Source organism: Bolinopsis microptera, chromosome 10, assembly GCF_026151205.1.
Source record: "Bolinopsis microptera isolate Bmic1 chromosome 10, MBARI_Bmic_1.0, whole genome shotgun sequence".
Classification (NCBI taxonomy): domain Eukaryota; kingdom Metazoa; phylum Ctenophora; class Tentaculata; order Lobata; family Bolinopsidae; genus Bolinopsis; species Bolinopsis microptera.
Window position 1 is genome coordinate 3073976 of NC_087081.1, and position 16189 is coordinate 3090164.

The 16189-nt window shown below is 37.4% G+C and overlaps 2 protein-coding genes across 5 annotated transcripts in view; both read left to right on the top strand.

The window, feature by feature from the left end:
• Positions 1–16189, top strand: part of LOC134822164 (uncharacterized) — an 85341-nt gene that overhangs the window by 19884 nt on the left and 49268 nt on the right. The gene's annotated exons all lie outside the window — the stretch shown is intronic.
• LOC134822162 (contactin-6-like) lies at positions 486–12246 on the top strand. Of its 4 annotated transcripts, none has more exons than XM_063833069.1 (18): positions 486–644; positions 824–862; positions 1490–1578; positions 1755–1817; positions 2971–3114; positions 4188–4321; positions 4456–4560; positions 5189–5282; positions 6021–6155; positions 6397–6518; positions 7797–7958; positions 8065–8228; positions 8402–8538; positions 9080–9188; positions 9666–9770; positions 10078–10256; positions 10485–10550; positions 10699–12246. In XM_063833069.1, the coding sequence occupies exons 1-18, from the start codon at positions 488–490 to the stop codon at positions 10855–10857; spliced, it is 2163 nt and encodes a 720-aa protein (XP_063689139.1). In that variant the 5' UTR covers positions 486–487; the 3' UTR covers positions 10858–12246. The 4 variants fall into 4 exon arrangements, with proteins under 4 accessions (XP_063689139.1, XP_063689140.1, XP_063689141.1 ...); XM_063833070.1 differs by having other exon boundaries at positions 7809–7958; XM_063833071.1 differs by lacking the exon at positions 824–862.

Genomic DNA, 16189 nt, shown 5'->3' on the forward strand with positions numbered 1-16189 from the left:
GTTTCTAATCAATGTTAATTTAATATTCAATCTTCAAGGCCCCGCATCGATGTTTAAAAAAACTTAAAGGGACACGTACACCTTTTGCAACTGTAAGAGGCTAACTTAAACGAATTATAGACAAACTGAATTTAAATGCAATGGTGTAGTATTTTATATATTACTTATTAATGAATTAAAGCCAATTGTCAGCAACCAAAACGCGAATAATAGCAATATCTAGATTCTATTATTTAATAGCCTTATAGTTATCTTCTATTATCCGACAACAGCCTTATCTGTCTTATCTCCGTAATTAAGCTTATGACAAGAGATATTGGCAGAAACTACAATGAAGTTTTGATATTTATTTATTTGTTTCAGGGAAAGATTAGAATTGAGCGTTGTTTTTTAACTATTTCTTGTTTATAACTTTTATCTAATATAAAACCTTATCTTATCTTACCCCACAATAGCCTTATCTTATCTTACCCCACAATAGCAGACCATGAAGAGATACCTACCGACAGTGCTGATACTGGTAGAGCTACTGGTTGTAGCGTGCAGTGTTGGGAAGGATGCTGCTGAAAGGGAGGCGGTGGAGCGGGAGGCTGTTGCCGTGGTAACGGGCGGTTTGAACACAGTTGTCGTCGTCAAAGAGTCTCGTAAGTGTGTTTGATTAAGTTTATTATGAATAAATAATTCAGATTTTGATTCTGTGTTTATGGATAAGGTAAGGAAATGTTGCCTCTAAACATTATTATACTTCATGCGTATTTGAATATAAAGCCGCAATGTTTTGACCACTTCTGGCTTATGAATTTTATATCGACATTAATTTTAGCTCCAACATCAACAGAGATTCCGTTAACTACAGTTATAGGTAGGGTGAGCAAGAGAACACTAATATTTCATCTTTACATTACCTCTCCAACAATAAGCAGAACCAGTGCAATATCTTTCTTAACCTTGCTTGTTTATTTTGAAGAGCCAGAATGAGCCAAAGAGAATTCTTGAACTAGCAGTTTGTTGTAACCACTAGTAACCAGCAGTAATCACTAGTAACCAGCAGTAACCACTAGTAACCAGTAGTAAACAGCAGTAACCAGCAGTAACCACTAGTAACCAGCAGAACTAGCAATTTGTTGTAACCACTAGTAACCACTAATAACCACTAGTAACCAGCAGTAACCTCTAGTAACCAGCAGTTGCACTAGCAGTTTGTTGTGCATTCACTGTGACTTTTTGCATTGCCTCGCGACTCGCTTCACGGATGATTATCATTTAAACTTTCGTTCTACTTCTTGATTCTTCCACTTGCACGAACAAGCTTCTTCCAAGATAAGTATACTCATGAAAATGTAACACCTCTTGATCGCCCGAACACTATCAGCAAGACGTTTACTAAACTATACACTCTTGTACTAAAATCTCTTAACTAATAATCTTTGACTGTAATTAACTGATTATAAATAAATTATTAATAATTTCATGACACTTTTTCCGTCAGCGTTGGAATCGCTAATCTTTCTGGAGCAACCAGAAGATAAGGATGTGAATGAGAACACTGCTGTACGACTAGCATGCAGGGTCCAGGAGGTAATTAATAAATAATTACTACATAATTACTACATAATTACTACATTATTACTACATTTAATTACTACATAATTACTGCTTAACTTTGATCATTACACAATAATTGTGTAAGTATTTAATCTAATAATAACTATGAAGTATAAATTAAATATGTAGTTACATTAATTAACCTACAGGTGCAGGGAGCCAGCTATGTGTATGAGTGGTTCGTTTCCCCGGACCTCAGAAACATCCAGATGGTAAGACTTCACGTGATACATATATAATATATATTATGGAATTTTCCTATTTCTATAACTTATACTTACATACATGTTACATGGCGAGATCTCCATCCAAAAGGATTAGTCTGCGTCATCTGCGTCATTACTTTGTATTATACAACTTCGGCGGGTAATATTTCTCCATCCTTTTCGATCTGCAGCCAATCTTCTCATACAATCAATCGTGAGTCCATTACGATCCAATCTCTGCTCAGCATATTCAATAAATACATCATTTAAGCTCTTCCTAGGCCTGCCTCTTGATCGTTTCCCATGCTTGGGTTTCCATTCAAGTAGATAGTTAGGTAACCGATCTTCAGGCATTCTACTGACATGTCCAAACCAACGTAGCCGTTTTGTTGCTATTATGTCAGTAAGAGCAGTTATTGAAGCCCTTCTTAAAACATCTTCATTTCTTACTCGATGGAACCACCTCACTCTCAGGATTCTGCGTAAGCAGTACTGATGGAAAGACTCTAATCTTCTTGTCTGCACTTGAGTCGTGTTCCATATCTCACTTCCATAGGTCAGAATGGTAAGAACAGCTGCGATGTAGATTCGCACTTTGTTGTTAATGCTTATGTTCTTATTCTTCCAAATGTTATTGAGTTGGTTAAAAGCTCCGGTTGCTTTTCCAATCCTGACACTTATTTCTTTATCGATCTTGCCATCCGATGTAATTTTGGCACCCAAATAAGTGAATTGAGTGACCTGCTTTGCACAGTCATCAAATCAGTCAGTTTCCCCTGATTTTCTGTAACCGCTACATTTAAGGCGCTAACCGTTAAACCCGCGACTTCATCTCAGCATTCAGATCTAATATTTTGGCAGTAACCAGGTGTAACCAATAGTAACCACTAGTAACCATCAGTAACCACTAGTAACAACTAGTAACCACTAGTAACCAGCAGTAAGCACTAGTAACCAGCAGAAACCAGTTGTAACCACTAGTAACCATCAGTAACCAGTTGTATCCACTAGTAACCAGCAGTAACCACTAGTAACCAGCAGTAACCACTAGTAACCACTAGTAACCACTAGTAACAACTAGTAACCAGTTGTATCCACTAGTAACCAGCAGTAACCACTAGTAACCAGCAGTAACCACTAGTAACCACTAGTTTCTCAGCACGAAGATAACAAGATATCAGGAGCTGACGGTCCGGAGCTATTTATCTCCTCAGTACAGTCCCACCACGCTGGACAATACATCTGTACTGTTACTGTTCAGGGGACGAACTTTACTGTTATCAGCAATACTGGCCAACTCAAGGTAAAGTAATAAATGTTACAACTCAAGGTAAAGTAATAAATGTTACAACTCAAGGTAAAATAATAAATGTTACAACTCAAGGTAAAGTAATAAATGTTACAACTCAAGGTAAAGTAATAAATGTTACAACTCAAGGTAAAGTAATAAATGTTACAACTCAAGGTAAAGTAATAAATGTTACAACTCAAGGTAAAGTGCAGGTTTTAGTACAATTTGTTTTTATACTGGCCAACTCAAGGTAAAGTAATAAATGTTACAACTCAAGGTAAAGTAATAAATGTTACAACTCAAGGTAAAGTAATAAATGTTACAACTCAAGGTAAAGTAATAAATGTTACAACTCAAGGTAAAGTAATAAATGTTACAACTCAAGGTAAAGTAATAAATGTTACAACTCAAGGTAAAGTGTAGGTTTTAGTACAATTTGTTTTTATATACTCAAGGTAAAGTACAGGTTTTAGTACAATTTGTTTTTATATACTCAAGGTAAAGTGCAGGTTTCAGTACAATTTGTTTTTATATACTCAAGGTAAAGTGCAGGTTTTAGTACAATTTGTTTTTACATACTCAAGGTAAAGTACAGGTTTTAGTACAATTTGTTTTTATATACTCAAGGTAAAGTACAGGTTTTAGTACAATTTGTTTTTATATGCTCAAGGTAAAGTACAGGTTTTAGTACAATTTGTTTTTATATACTCAAGGTAAAGTACAGGTTTTAGTACAATTTGTTTTTATATACTCAAGGTAAAGTGCAGGTTTTAGTACAATTTGTTTTTATATACTCAAGGTAAAGTACAGGTTTTAGTACAATTTGTTTTTATATACTCAAGGTAAAGTACAGGTTTTAGTACAATTTGTTTTTATATACTCAAGGTAAAGTACAGGTTTTAGTACAATTTGTTTTTATATACTCAAGGTAAAGTACAGGTTTTAGTACAATTAGTTTTTATATTTTCATTTTCTAAAAGAAAGACTTGCTACATTTCTCAACTCAAGTCACTTTACTTCAATCCTCATATTTAGTGATCGAACATGTATGTATAATGTATAATGACACTGATATTTTCATACAGATAAACTACTACGATGGACCGAGAGAGTCAATAGATTTCGGGGACGGTAAGAGAGTATCCGTACAGAAGAACAAGGATTACCAGTCCCTCTCATGCATTCTACCTGAAAGTTACCCCAAAATTGAGGCTGTATGGTGAGTTCCAACTTCAGTTTTGGGTTTCTGGCTTGTTTTTAGTTGGGTTGTGACTAGTTTCTAATTAGTTTTAATAAGCTCATGTTCACTTCTTCCTTTTCGAGAGTTGAGATTGATTTTGCGTTCTGTTTAAGGTACAAAAACGGTGAAAAAATAGCAGATGAACGACGAATGTTCATTCTCCCCCGAGAAACTTACTTTGGAAGACAAAAGATATTCGGAGGGGCTCTCATAATCATGTTAGTATAATTAATTAATATGTATAATTAATTAGTATAATTAGTTAGTATAATTAATGTTAGTATATATATAATCATGTTAGTATAACTATAACAGTATAAGGAGAAGTATTATATACGGAGCAACGCTGATCTGACATTATTTCACTGTAATATATATAGTGCTATCTTTTGTAAACCTTGTTGTACGGCGAATGATAAGGAGAAATAAGTAATCTTTACTTATGACAGTAGACGGTAGAGATTAACATAAGATTGCTGTGTACATTGTACACATTGTACATATTGTACAGACAGTGCTGTGTACTGACCTCTAACTTATTTGCCATCGAGCTGTCTCGTCTGATAGATTTTTGGCTAATTTGCACATAAAGAAAAGTTTAAGTGTCTGAAATCAAGATTTGGAATATCTGCCTTGCCATTGTCCACCGAAAACTAAAATAAACAGGTTTTTGCTACGTATCAACCTTGCTCAATCCCTCAGTTAAGTATGAAAAACCACTGATGCATGATAAACAGTTTCTTTATAAATAAATTTAAGTCTATAAAGCTATAATATTATAATTGACGTATTTCACAACACTTTTATTTCCCTGTTTTCTGTTCTAACACGGTGCATCTTTACCAGGTATATTGACCGGGAAGATAAGGGGGTGTACGACTGTAAAACAACTTATAACGGTACTGAGTACTTACTACAGAGATATACCCTGCGCGTTGTCGTGAGTTTCACTTTCACTTTGCCTTCAAAATAAACTCAGAAAAGAACTTATTGACTATGTGTTCAGTCTATGTATTTACAATCTAAATTTAGCTATATCATCTTACTTCTTATAATGCAAGGTAAAGTCGCTGTGTATATTTATATGTCTATATCCGTATTAAACTGTACGTGGGACGCGGAAGTAATCCCAGTAACACCTTCAAACTTTGCGACACAAATTTAATACGAGCAATTTCATTATTTCATGGTCTCTGAATTTCTTCAAATCCCATTTACTACAGAAAGGTGGCCGATTCCCTAATTTCAACTTGATATAATGCTATGTCTCAGCGGGCAATATATAGATCATGAAAGTCATTTTCCCGTAGCTTCATGAATCATGATACAAACCCCGATTCACCGCGGCCATTTCTTTCCCAAAATATGGATGAATTAGAACGCGTACAAAACAAAACCCCGATTTCTGCAAACCAGGACCCCCGGCCTCCTTGCCGCCTTGCGGTTAAAAATGCAGGCTTTTTTTCTTTTATTATCAAACCTCAAAACCTGATTCAGACATAAATCATTTTAATCGCTAAGTACAGAGATATTAGTTTCTTGAATCAGTAGTAGCCCCTTTTAAGAAAGTCATATATTTATCCGCTGTACCAGGTACCCTCCACCAAATCCACACTAAATTCCACGAAAATAAATAAATAAAACTGATAAACAAAGTTTAAAATCAGCTAAATACCAGGGAGAGGTTCAAGCGTCCAACCTGATAAAACCGAGTAATATAGTGACGGTGGACGGGGAGAGCACGTACGGAGGACAGGCTACTCTATACTGCTCCGGTATTGGCAAACCAGCACCTCGTATATCCTGGAATAAGGTACATGGTGATACACTTTAATTTACTTATTAGTTTACGTATTTAACCGATATAATGTGAAATAATTAGGACTACTGCTTTACTTATTAGTTTACGTAAGAGTAAAGTATTGGTTAAGTATTAGACCAAGTTTACACAGTTCAAAATAAATTAAACATTGATTATATAATCGAAGTAATATAGCAAGTATATTAACTTAAATTAATATAACAGATATATTAAGTAAAGTGTTTTCTATCAGATGGATGGTTCCAGAGTAGAAACAAGCGAGAAGTTCCTGCTCCAAGACAACAGAAGACGACTTGTGATTACAAATGTTAACAGTGATGACGGTACATCTTACACCTGCTCTGTGACTGTCGGGTGAGTGACATCTCGTTATTATGTCATGTTGTCACGTGACTATGTCATCCTGTCACGTGACTGTGTCATCTTGTCACGTGACCTTGGCCTTAAAAAATAAAACATACGATAACCCACTCTAATCACGTGACACGTAGCTCCTTATGAGCACATACCTGAGTTTCATTCACAGAGATGGTTCATACAAATACAATTTTAATTAAAGTTGTTTTAATTAAATTTGTTCAGAATTGCTTAGACGGCACGGTAATAATTTAAACGGTCTGATTCATTGATAAGTATAACGAAGAAATGAGGAAACAAAACATCATGCAGTATAAAAGGAGCAAATATTTATGAAAATGGAAAAATTATGAAAAACGAGCATCCTATTTTTATATATAATATATATAAAAATAGGATGCTCGTTTTTATTATATTATGTATCCTACAGGGATATTTAAAACATATATTTAAAACTGCCTCCTCTCAGCGCGTGAAAATGTGGTCACGTGACACGTCCAGGGACACGTGACAGTAAACCTTGTAAACCTCGTGACAGTAAACCTTGTAAACCTCGTGACAGTAAACCTTGTAAACCTCGTGACAGTAAACCTTGTAAACCTCGTGACAGTAAACCTTGTAAACCTCGTGACAGTAAACCTTGTAAACCTCGTGACAGTAAACCTTGTAAACCTCGTGACAGTAAACCTTGTAAACCTCGTGACAGTAAACCTTGTAAACCTCGTGACAGTAAACCTTGTAAACCTCGTGACAGTAAACCTTGTAAACCTCGTGACAGTAAACCTTGTAAACCTCGTGACAGTAAACCTTGTAAACCTCGTGACAGTAAACCTTGTAAACCTCGTGACAGTAAACCTTGTAAACCTCGTGACAGTAAACCTTGTAAACCTCGTGACAGTAAACCTTGTAAACCTCGTGACAGTAAACCTTGTAAACCTCGTGACAGTAAACCTTGTAAACCTCGTGACAGTAAACCTTGTAAACCTCGTGACAGTAAACCTCGTAAACCTCGTGACAGTATGTCCTTGACAAACTATTGATTCTGCATATTCTAATAATTTCGTATAATTTGTCCGGTTCCCAATTTGTCAATATAACGTCTCCTGATTCTTGGAGCGAGGTGTTCACACTTCACACCTGTGCCGAGACTGGTCACTAACTGGTCACTTACTGGTCACTTACTGGTCACTTACTGGCCACTAACCGGCAAATAACTGGTCACTTACCGGTCACTAACTGGCCACTGACTGGTCACTAACTGGTCACTAACTCCAGAACCTTCCACAGGGGTGCTGGCAAGAAAACTCAGATTGTTAGCATGGATATAATTCCCCCGGTCTCAGCTCAGATTACATTTGTAGAGCAGCCCAAGTCTCAGATAATCTTTACAAACAGATATCCTACATTCTCTCTCAAGTGTTCTATCAACCTGGCCGAGTAAGTACCGGCCTTTTCTTCAGTTCATTTCAGTTTCCGTGCAAAGTATTACGATGAAATAAAAGACAATATTGAACTATAAAAACTAAAAACCAACAAACCTCAGGTTTATTGGTGTAGAAGGAAGTATGATGCCAGTACTTTACTGGTTAAAGAACGGTAACCAGTTGGGCTTCTCTAGTCGGAGAAAGTCCACAACCAGACAAGACTCAGAGACCAATGTGTTGGAGAGCTCGATAGAGTTTGTTTCTCCGAATGAGAGTGATTTAGGTTCGTGTTTATGTTGTGGTTCCAGTTAGCCCTATTTTTTAATGAAGTATGCTAACAACTGGCCGAGGAGATGCAAATCGCTTTTACTTGTAACTCAAACTTACATCACCTCCCGCTACCTTATCTTACGTTAAGTTGTTTGATTTATCAGCTAAATATAACGCCTGTGGTAGGAATATATCAGTGTATTGCACGAGGCATAACACAACTGAGACAAGTAACAGCTTACGTAAACGTGAGGAGCACTGAGGGGGACTACAATATGGAGGTGGTGGAACCTAAATATGACTTTATCAGCGTTCCTATGACTGTAAGTATGATTTCATCAGTGTTCTGTGTTTACTCAGGGGGAGCAGGGACAAAAGGAAATCGCGGTATGTGCGGGATCACGATTTTTCCCATTCTTTGCGACAAATTTTATATGTCGAGTCTGTTTGGCTTGTCGCAGTATCGCGATTTTTGGCCAAAATAATCGCGATTTTCGTTTTGTCCCTGTGGGGGAGTAGTACGTGGCTAGAAATTATATTATCATGTTTTTGTTTGTTTTGGTATATTTATGTCTTGTGCTATGCAAAAAAACCACACAATAAATTATCAAACGACTCCCGTAAGTTATGTGCCGGCATAGTTGGCGGATTTTAAAGGTGTTTGAAAATATCAAGTTTTTGCACAATTACAGTCATGTCATACAAGCATAAAATTGTGGCTGTATATGACTGATAGGAATTTACTTTACAACATCTTAACCACTGTATTTTTGCTAATCTTGGCTCAAGCTCTGCCGGATTTATTTGCTATGTTGTGAAAGCAAATTTAAAAAATATGGTAAAGTGACGGTCCCTTATTTACAGGTGTCGGCAGCCGAAGAACACTGTAGGTCCTGGATGACAAACGGTCATTTAGTGAGTATTATGAGCAGAAAAGAGGCGGATACTGTCACCCGACTTCTCAAACAAGAGAGTGAGTAAAACTCTTATCATCTGCTTAGTGTTATCTTGCACGTGGAGTAAAACTCTTATCATCTGCTTAGTGTTATCTTGCACGTGGAGTAAAACTCTTATCATCTGCTTAGTGTTATCTTGCACGTGGAGTAAAACTCTTATCATCTGCTTAGTGTTATCTTGCACGTGGAGTAAAACTCTTATCATCTGCTTAGTGTTATCTTGCACGTGGAGTAAAACTCTTATCATCTGCTTAGTGTTATCTTGCACGTGGGCGTGAGCACTTTACGGACCTAGAGTTGAACCGTTTAAAAACCCCAGATTTAGACTATAAACAAAACACTAACGTATGTATTAATGCTTTTCAAACAAAGTTACAACGAATTATTCTGTAGCGCTCAGGAGATACTTTAAATGTTGTATTTTACACTTTTACTGGTGCCAACTCTAGATTATCATAAGCTAAATGTAATTCTAACACTGGCTTCATGTTCAGATATAGAGCAAGCCTGGATAGGACTAACTTGTGAACGGTACTCTGGCACCTGGCTCTGGACACAACCTGCCGACGATTCCAGCAAATTCAGTTTCTGGGCTGAAGGTGGGTTAACTACCCTTCATCATCACGTGACACTTCATTGTCACGTGACACTATAATTTGTTGCGCCACACCATTAATTATTATAATAGTTAATAGTTAATTAGTTAATAGTACTGTGTTTACAGTATGCACTAGGGGTATCCTAGGAAGTTTCTTGAACTTTTAACAGGTACCCCTCCTCATTTAAACCTCAATAATAAAGTTTCCTATCATTCGGCTGAGTCGACCGAGGAGATCGCATTGATCCAATGGATCCTTAGCTACTTTTTTAAGCACCTGATAATGTAACTAAACAGAACATTCTCAGAGAACCCTGATAACCTGTACGCGGGTGAAGAGTACGCTATAATGGACACAAGTCTGGAGGGTCGGTGGCTGGATGTCCGACTGGCCGATAAAAAGTATCCCTTTGTGTGTAAACAGTACACCAAGACGTGTCCTAGTATTAGAGAGTATTACAGTGGTAAACTTGAACCGCTTAATAAAGTGAGTAGCGGTAAACTACTTTAGCTGCTTTAGCTGAGTAGAGGGGGATTCTTTCAATTTTCTTATAAATTATTTTTGAAATTTTTCTTAGAAAGTTAGGATTAGCCGGCATTATTACTTTATTATTACTATTGACTTTGTAATCCTCCTGGACTCGCAAGTGTTAGATCTCAAATCTAATGGACAGCCGTCACTCACCAAACGACTCACAAACAATATCATTACCAGGTTGAAAGTAAAGATACACGATATGGGGTCGGAGAGAGTATAACTGTAACCTGCGTTGATCGAACGGTAAGATTCCAAACACAAGGAAATATTTTACAGTTTTTAAAATTTCGGCGTCTATTTTCTTAAGAGTTCACAAAAGAATAAACGTCAGCAAGTTATATGTTCTCTAAGCTTAGAGGAAAACTGAAATAAACATTGACTAAACCCTCAGGTTCAGATCAAAGAAACTTTAACTTGCACTACGTCGGGGAAATACTATCCTGACGAGGGTTTCGCCTGTCCCGTCTACAGTTCTGCTCCTTCACAAACATTTTCATCATTTATTCTCCTAGTGTCGGTTATTAGCAGGTTAATTATCAGATTGTCCTGAAATTATTAGCTGTCTGTATTATAGGTTCTGCTTTTCTATAGCAGGGAACTGTTTTGTATCATCTTTTTAATCAGAAACGAAATGATAGTAAATTGTGGGTCCCGCACTGTTGGGGACGATTGTAAGATATTTATTCAGAGTTTTGATGTCGAAGAAATAAATTGTGATGATGTGATGCCATTTGGTGATTGAGCTCTCATTTCCGAAAATAAGACATATCAAACTGCCAGACTTGCCAACTGGAATCATAGTTTTCAGCGTGTATGACAGTTTAAAACTGGATCGGACACGATGCAACAATTGGCTCTGAAAACCCGTTTACTGTACTTCGAACCTTGAAACTGAAGGAGGACCGAGATAATGTTCACACAAGCCATGCCCTTATTTGGGTATCACGTGCCATGTAGAAGTTTTAATATTTACAGATTTCCCTCTAAATTCATATTCATGAGATTTAAGCAGCGAGCTTTTGTAAACAGACCTTTTGAATTTCGAACTTGCGTAGATTCCGTAAAGCCATGCCCTTATTTGGGTATCACGTGTCATGTTCCCTAAAGTTACATTATCTTGATCATAATACAGAGTTCTCAGTTCAAAAAGATTGGAGAGCATTACATACTGCATACTGCATAGTCCAGTATTGATAAATTGGCGAAATTTCCAATAAAAATCATCTGTTTTTTATATAATGATAAGAATGAATAAGAATGATCTCAAATACTTTTGACATTCAGATTGTAGGTTCGATGATTAATTAATTTTAATGTTACCTCATTTTTATCGAATTCCTAAAAAATATTTATTTGAGTTGTATCCACCAATTAGTATATATGTACAAGTTTAATTCACCTGGGCCAATTTGATGTTAACATGTAACGACATTAGATTTAATTTCTATTTCGTTATATTTTTAACGTAGACCTAATTTACTGTAAAACGGTTACATTTGGTCACAACATCTCATTTTACATTATTCATTTAGCTGACATTTTATTTAAATTTGTTGACATTTATTCTATTACAGTAGAATGTCTTTTCGAGTGATTAATAGATGTGGATACTGGCGGGGAGGTGATAATTGTTTGTTTACATTAATAGTGAGCACATGTTAAGCAGGCTGAGGAGGTGATAATTGCTAGTTTACATCTAAGTTTACATCAGTAATTACAATTTTAATTACAAAGAAGTTAACGAGTGAACGATCGTTTCTTCAGAATTTTCAAGGAATTCATAAATTTTTATTTTTAAAGAGCACACTCTGTGAATGTAATCAGGGATCCTGGACATTAAATTAAAGTGGAATATTAAACTATTTTTATTGATTAATATATTGATCTGTAAATAATGATAACTTATTCGTACGAAGTGGATTTTGTTTACAAACGCAAACTTGGCTTATTTTTATTGTACCACATAAAGCTATGAACTAAACCGTCAGTTGCCAACCAACCTGATTCTGATTGCTGCCAGACGAGAGGGCCCCCTAGCTGTGATCTAACTGCATTCACAATGTCCAAACGCTTTAGCTACTGCAAAAAATATTCCGTCTTGTTAACGCTAGGTAATGTTGTAGTATAATAGGTAAGGGTCTGTAGTCAGTAGATATTAGAGCCTTAAAGTTAATAAGGACGAATAGGGCAGTGGGCACATCACGTCTTGTGGAGGTTCACCAGTGCAAGTAGGAAAGAGAGTTTAGTCGGGAAGAGTTGATACACGTTGTATAAATTCGATACTGTGATAAGAGTTGATACACGTTATATACCACTTTTCACAGAAAAGAAGGTGAAAAGTGAATTGTGGCTTAAAGTTAAAATGTATGTTTATACTCACCGGATTACACTGGCTTACTTTCAACTTGTAGTTGTATGAATGACCCTTATCACTTATAAATATAATTGACCGTGACGGATGTTACTCGTCTAAGAGTAAGACTAAATTTCTTCGAAGTAGCGCGCCGCTTTCTTCTCGAAATACAAAATATAAACCGAAATAATTAATTTCCATCGGTATTTTGTCGAACTAAACATCCTGCGGCTGCACCCTTTGAACATCCTCGAATTGCTTGAATCTCAAAAATTGGCGAGCTGGAGGCCAGTCTTACAGGTTCCAATACTAATAGGTAAGGACGTATCAGAGCTTACTGGGCCGCGCTCAGCCTGTCATTCCGCCAAATCTTTATTATGTTAATGAACATAATAGCCTTCTCAAACATTTTATTACATTATCACTTCTCAAACATTTTATTACATTATGTTGTTATCTAGTCTTGCTGCTAAATAGATAAGCCGACAGTGCAGCAGCTCATCGTGACGTGGCTTAAACACTAATACTACGCACACTGACTACAACACTACAGATAACAGAGACCCCTAGGCTCGGTGGCCCCAATTTAATTGGGCCCCTCCTTCCACATAAGTCCACCGTAGCCCTCCTTGAAGCGTAAGTTTACCTTTCTACATGACTGAATCGACGGAACGCCCGTTTTGTTTCTCAACTGCAACCTGTTTGGAATTGGTCGATAAACTCATTGTATCTCAACTCGACCGTGAATTGCTGCTCTTTGGAGCGACTGAAGATGACCTTCAGTTATGCAAGCAATCCAAGCAGAAAATGCTACGTGCACACATTCTTGACAGTCATAAGTGTACCTCTACATTAACCGAAACTACTGACAAACTTATCTCTCTAACTCAAATTTTTTCGAGATCGTCCACTGATGCGATGACCGGCCTCCAGAACACCGTTAGTGAAGCACAGTCCCTTGTCCAGTCTCTACGTGACCATTCTGCTCACCCTCCTACTCAACCTACAACCACCCTCCCCGAAATACCTGCACCACCAACACCGGTCCAGACTGTGGAACAGCCCTTCTCCAAGCTCGAAACTGGTGACCAGCTGCAGAGGTTTGACTTTAAGAGATTGGACTCTGAATTAACCTATGATAAAGTTTTCTCGAATAGAAAGGTTGCATATTTTGGCGATGCTCCTTACAAGTATTTAGGAGGGTACCACAGGGCAAAGCAATTAGACCCTGAGACGTACCTTGCTGAAATACTTGTAGCAGTTGATGATGTGTGCAAGACCAACAACATCAACTATAAGGATTTCAATAGCTGCATGATCACCAAATATGAATCACACGTCTCGTGTATACCTCCTCATTCCGATGATGAATCGTGTATAGTACCCGACAGCACTATACTTACCATTTCCCTGGGGGGTAAAAGGGATTTGGTTTTTCGTAGACGTCCTCCAGGCGAGTATCGCGATGAAACCGTGACAGTTCAACACGGCGACTGTTACACTATGACGCGAAAATCGCAGGACCTTTTTGACCATGCTGTTCCTCCGCAAACTCAGGCGGATTTTGAAGGTCCTCGAATCAGCTTAACCTTTAGACAGTTGGCCTCGGCACATTCCAGAAAATCTAGCAGCCATCAGCTGCGACCTCTACCCCATCATAAAGTGAACCAGACCAAACGAGTGCTGATACTGTCTGACAGCAAAAACTGTAATTTTGACTGTTCTCAATTTCGTTCACCTGTCATAGCGTTCCGGGAAAACTTATTTTTCCTCCGCGACTTAAAGGAACACCGGGAATCGATTCAACAAGCCGACATTGTACTCATAAGTGCTGGCATAAACGATATCCAGAAAAACAGAGCGAGTGCCGTCCTGCTGCATAATCACATCAGAAGTTTCATAGAACAGTTCCCGCGCACTATGTTCTTATTCGATGCAGTCAGTCCACTATCGATACATGCTGACCGATTCAACACCCACAACGACATTATCCAGTACCTTAATGAACTCATGTTCAAGTGCTCCCTTCACCATGACAACTTCAGACTCTTCGACAACTCAAGTTTTAGTCTCGCTCACCTCGCTCGTGACGGTCTACATCTTAATTATATTGGACAGAGTGTATTATCAGATTGCTGGGTAAACTGTGTGCTCATTGGACTGGGGTTCAGGCGTGGACCCCTACCTCTACGTGAGCATTTTAAACGTATGATATCTTATCCAATCCCTGGCCACTTTGGCACCTGAGCACGACGTATTTTATATCTTAATGTCAAATTATCATGACAAAAATATCGAATCCTGAACAACTTTCCAGACTCGCGCTGAGTCGCAAACAATTTCACTAATCAAACAAACGTAACTTATTTGAACAAACTCTTACCATATTTTTTAAATTTTCCGTCATTTCAAATCAAAATTAGAAACTTAAATCAATAAATTCAAACTCAAGCACAAAGCACATAATACAACCAACTACTTAAAAGAACTTTTCCCTTATCCAGATTCCCTACCTTCTCATCTTATCTATCACACCTTATCAGCAAAACGCGAAATAAACCCTGCTTGATAATAGTCCACGTCCCTACATCATAACAATCATTTCATATTATCTAATTCCTAACCTCATGCCGTACTCAGACAACGACGACGCAATATTTACACGATATCTACACAGATATTTTACACAGTACTCATTATACATACATCACACATTACTGTACATTTGACTCTGTACATTTGACTGATCTGTACATTTGACTCTGTACATTTGACTCTGAACATTCGACACATACATTACTGTACATATGGAAATTAGGCTCATGCACGGTGAGCTGCTGCCATCAAGTAATAGAAGAGAAGTTAAAGGTCAATCATAAAGGTAAAGGTGAAGTTTACTTAATTACTGTAGATAAGTCACGGTACTTTCTACACACAGGACTGAAAGTCTTCGTTAGAAGTATCTGACTAGGTCACGTTATTATTATCATATTTTGTATTAATAGTAAGTCTATACTCTCTTAAATATATCATAATATAACTATAATACTAACGAATATAATACATTATCTCATAGTTCTATGAACGAATCTCAGCGTTGCAACAAATGTAATACACGTATTCCTAAAGCACGTTCGTTCCTAATTTGCAGTCACTGCGACAAAATAAAACATATGAAATGCATGAAGTTATCTAAGTCTGAGGCAAAAATAATTGTAGATTCTGGCTCTGCCTGGATATGTTATGACTGTATTTCCAGCGCCTTACCAGTAAATGCATGCCCCTCGGCAAAGCCACCGAGACAAGGGCCCGTCATAGGTCCTAAATTTAAAGTTCAATGCACATGCTGTAATGGCTGGATTTACTCCCCGGCCAACCTGAAAACCTGCCACTGGTGCGAATCTAAAGTATATACCAAATGTCACTCCGACTCTTTAGGATGCAGAAATTGCTGTGAAAATATGATCCCGGGATACTATGTACATTGCTATCAGCTATACTCATTACATACACATACTCACACCGGCGT

Excerpts from the sequence above, each read along its gene's own strand:
- LOC134822162 (XM_063833069.1), top strand. The coding sequence starts at position 488 with ATGAAGAGATACCTACCGACAGTGCTGATACTGGTAGAGCTACTGGTT. Across the intron at positions 1,579-1,754 it reads TAGCATGCAGGGTCCAGGAG|GTGCAGGGAGCCAGCTATGT; the intron begins GTAATTAATAAA and ends ATTAACCTACAG. Across the intron at positions 10,257-10,484 it reads AACTTGAACCGCTTAATAAA|GTTGAAAGTAAAGATACACG; the intron begins GTGAGTAGCGGT and ends TATCATTACCAG.